Source organism: Alligator sinensis, unplaced genomic scaffold, assembly GCF_000455745.1.
Source record: "Alligator sinensis unplaced genomic scaffold, ASM45574v1 scaffold93_2, whole genome shotgun sequence".
NCBI lineage: Eukaryota > Metazoa > Chordata > Crocodylia > Alligatoridae > Alligator > Alligator sinensis.
Window position 1 is genome coordinate 3,316,742 of NW_005841854.1, and position 2,604 is coordinate 3,319,345.

At 40.8% G+C, this 2,604-nt stretch overlaps 1 protein-coding gene across 17 annotated transcripts in view; it reads left to right on the forward strand.

Annotated features, from left to right (window-relative positions):
* The window catches only part of RYR2 (ryanodine receptor 2), an 847,904-nt gene that overhangs the window by 715,695 nt on the left and 129,605 nt on the right, over positions 1-2,604 (forward strand). For 13 of the 17 annotated variants that reach the window (XR_003095960.1, XM_025213656.1, XM_025213760.1 and 10 more), the window contains 2 exons: positions 585-620; positions 2,415-2,527. Coding sequence is in view for 16 of the 17 variants with exons in the window: in XM_025213656.1 (XP_025069441.1) it covers positions 585-620; positions 2,415-2,527 (149 nt within the window). In the remaining variant the exon portion in view is untranslated. The remainder of the gene's footprint in view (positions 1-584; positions 621-2,414; positions 2,528-2,604) is intronic. The other 4 variants (XM_025213763.1, XM_025213670.1, XM_025213739.1 and 1 more) reach the window with 1 other exon arrangement.

Consider the following 2,604-nt stretch of genomic DNA (forward strand, 5'->3'; position numbering starts at 1 on the left):
CATCTGGGTCTGGCAGGTGTGCAGCAGGTCACAGCCAGGCAGCAGCCCCCACTGCCAGACTGCTGCAGTGGGTAGAGAGTTCAGGGAACTCTCAGGGCTGCTTCAGCAGTCCACCTGGCACAAGGGGTAGTGTCCCCAGGTACCAATTGGCTGGGCCCCAGAAGCCCCTGAGAGTGAGTAGCCCTGAGCTACTTGCCAAGGCAATTTTTGTATTAATGGGGCCAGGACAGGGCAGTTTTTTATACTGCTGGGGTCAGCACAGATACTGGCCCTGAGCTCTAGCTCCCTCTGGCTGCAGATCTGGGAGGAGTCAGGCAGGGTTATTTTGCCCCAAGTGGCACAATTTGCTTCACAACAAAGTACACGTCCAGACTCGTGTGCTGAAGCAAAAAGCCCCGGCTCAAATTTGCACTACTTCTATTTGAGCTGCTGCAAGCGCACGTGCTTGCATGCATGGATATGCCCAAGGAGTTTTTCCATGTCTGATCAATTTTTTGACAGCTTTCTTCATTGCATCAGTCAAGACCAGATAGGGTTTTTTTTCTTTTACACACATGTAAGCTTTCCATTTTTACTATTTCCAGATATCTTCTAAGATGGTCCGAAGATTTTTCCCTTGGGGAAGTATTGAAAATGTTATGGCCGTTTGTAAAGATATTACTAATTACTTTAATTTGACATTTGGATTTGCCTAACATATTGATAATACACTTTGAGTTTGTTTTGTTTTTCTGCTCTTAACATAAATGATATATAGTTGCTTGTTTTGTACCTTTCCTCATAACTATCTGGGTTCATTTTTATGTATTCTTTTGGCGGACATTATAGATGTTAACCTTTTACAGATTAATTCTTCTCCCTTGTACTGAATGCTCTGCAATTTCCTTGACTGTTTAATTAAGTAATTGTATTCACAGCTCCTAGGAGTGTGTTTGTGGATTTTTTTCTGACTGTTTCACTAAGTGACTAAGTTACTCTGATGGCTGCTTTCTCCGAAGCCCTTGCAAATATTATCTTTGTTATATATTTAAAGTAGCATGGCTAGTTTAATTATGAAGGAAATATCTTCTTTGAGGGTGATATTTTAACATTCATTGTCCAGTTTGATAATGTGTGAGAGAGAAGACTGCTAACTCTGTGGCACACTGAAGCATTATGACCCTGATGTCTGAAACAGGTGGTCCATGGAAAAAAGATTGATTCTTGAGTGAGGATTACATAGATTTGAAGAGAATGAACTATTTTTAAGAGCAAATATAACTGATAAGCCACAGAGGAAGATATATTAGTTTCTATTACTCACAAACCCAAGTGGCTGTTTTGTGTCAACTTATCTTCATCCTGGACTTTCAGCCTTAAGGAGGGTGGACAGCATCATTTACATGTGTTTTAGTTCATTTCTTTTCAGCACTGTCAGCCACACTGGGCCAAATTTTATTCCATCTATTAGGCACACTTGCAAATTTAGGAGCCTATGTGTGATTGTATTCACCCTGCTTGAGTGCTAAAAATCTATATTGTGTCCATTTTGTAACATCCCATCCTTGAGTCATGAGAAAGTAGTGAGGAGGAGGTAAAGGAGGATCCACCAACTTTTTTAGTTAACACTTTTCAGGGGCTTGAGTAGGATGGAATAAGATCCCATTTAGCACCTACGTGTAGAATCTAGGGCTAGATTCTGTCCCACCTCCACTTCCATGCCTAATAGGTGGGAGAGAATCTAGCACATTGTGCACCATTAGTATCAGCTTATTAGTTTAACTAACTAAAAATGAGCTAATTAAGAAGATTGGTGTGGCACCTGTAGGATAGAAAGAGATGTGCCAAAGTATAAAAATAGGGAAATTTTTTTCATTGAATTCCAAGACTATTTAAGAACACCAATATACGCTCAAAAAAGCCTGATTGCTGGAGTAGCAATAAAGGAAAACTGGGTAGTGTTTAAAAAGTGGAGAAATACAGAAAATTGATGATAAAATATTTTAATTTTCATTTTGATTTGTTTTTATCATGAGTTTCACATAACATTTGTCTGACTACTTGAATCCTATGGGGAATACAATTTTTGTGATTGCTTGTTTATCTCTCATCTTATCAGAGTGGAGCTCTCCAGAAGCATAACTTTAAATTTTGGTAACAGGGGTGGCACATGCTTACCTGCTTGCACCAGTGCTACTGCAGTTGAGGCAGGTTCTCAGCACACGCTCTCTGAAGACAGGCTGATGCTGCAGCAGCAGCAGCAAAGACTCCATCCTGTGTCTGCTCTGGTTTGGTAACTGGGGCTGGCACCCCAGTTCCTACCCCAATTATGCTACTGGCATTCCGAGTGCGCCCAGTTTATTTGTTTTATTAAAAATCAGGCAGTGACATAAAAGACATACTGTTTATTCTTCATTGTGTAATTTGTATACTAGGTGGAGCATCCTCAGAGGTCCAAAAAGGCAGTGTGGCACAAATTGCTCTCCAAACAGAGAAAGAGAGCTGTAGTAGCCTGCTTTAGAATGGCACCATTGTATAATCTGCCAAGGTAAGAATGATTGAGCTTGTCCAAAAGAAGTGTGTGTGTGTGTGTGTGTGTGTGTGTGTGTGTGTGTGTGTGTGTGT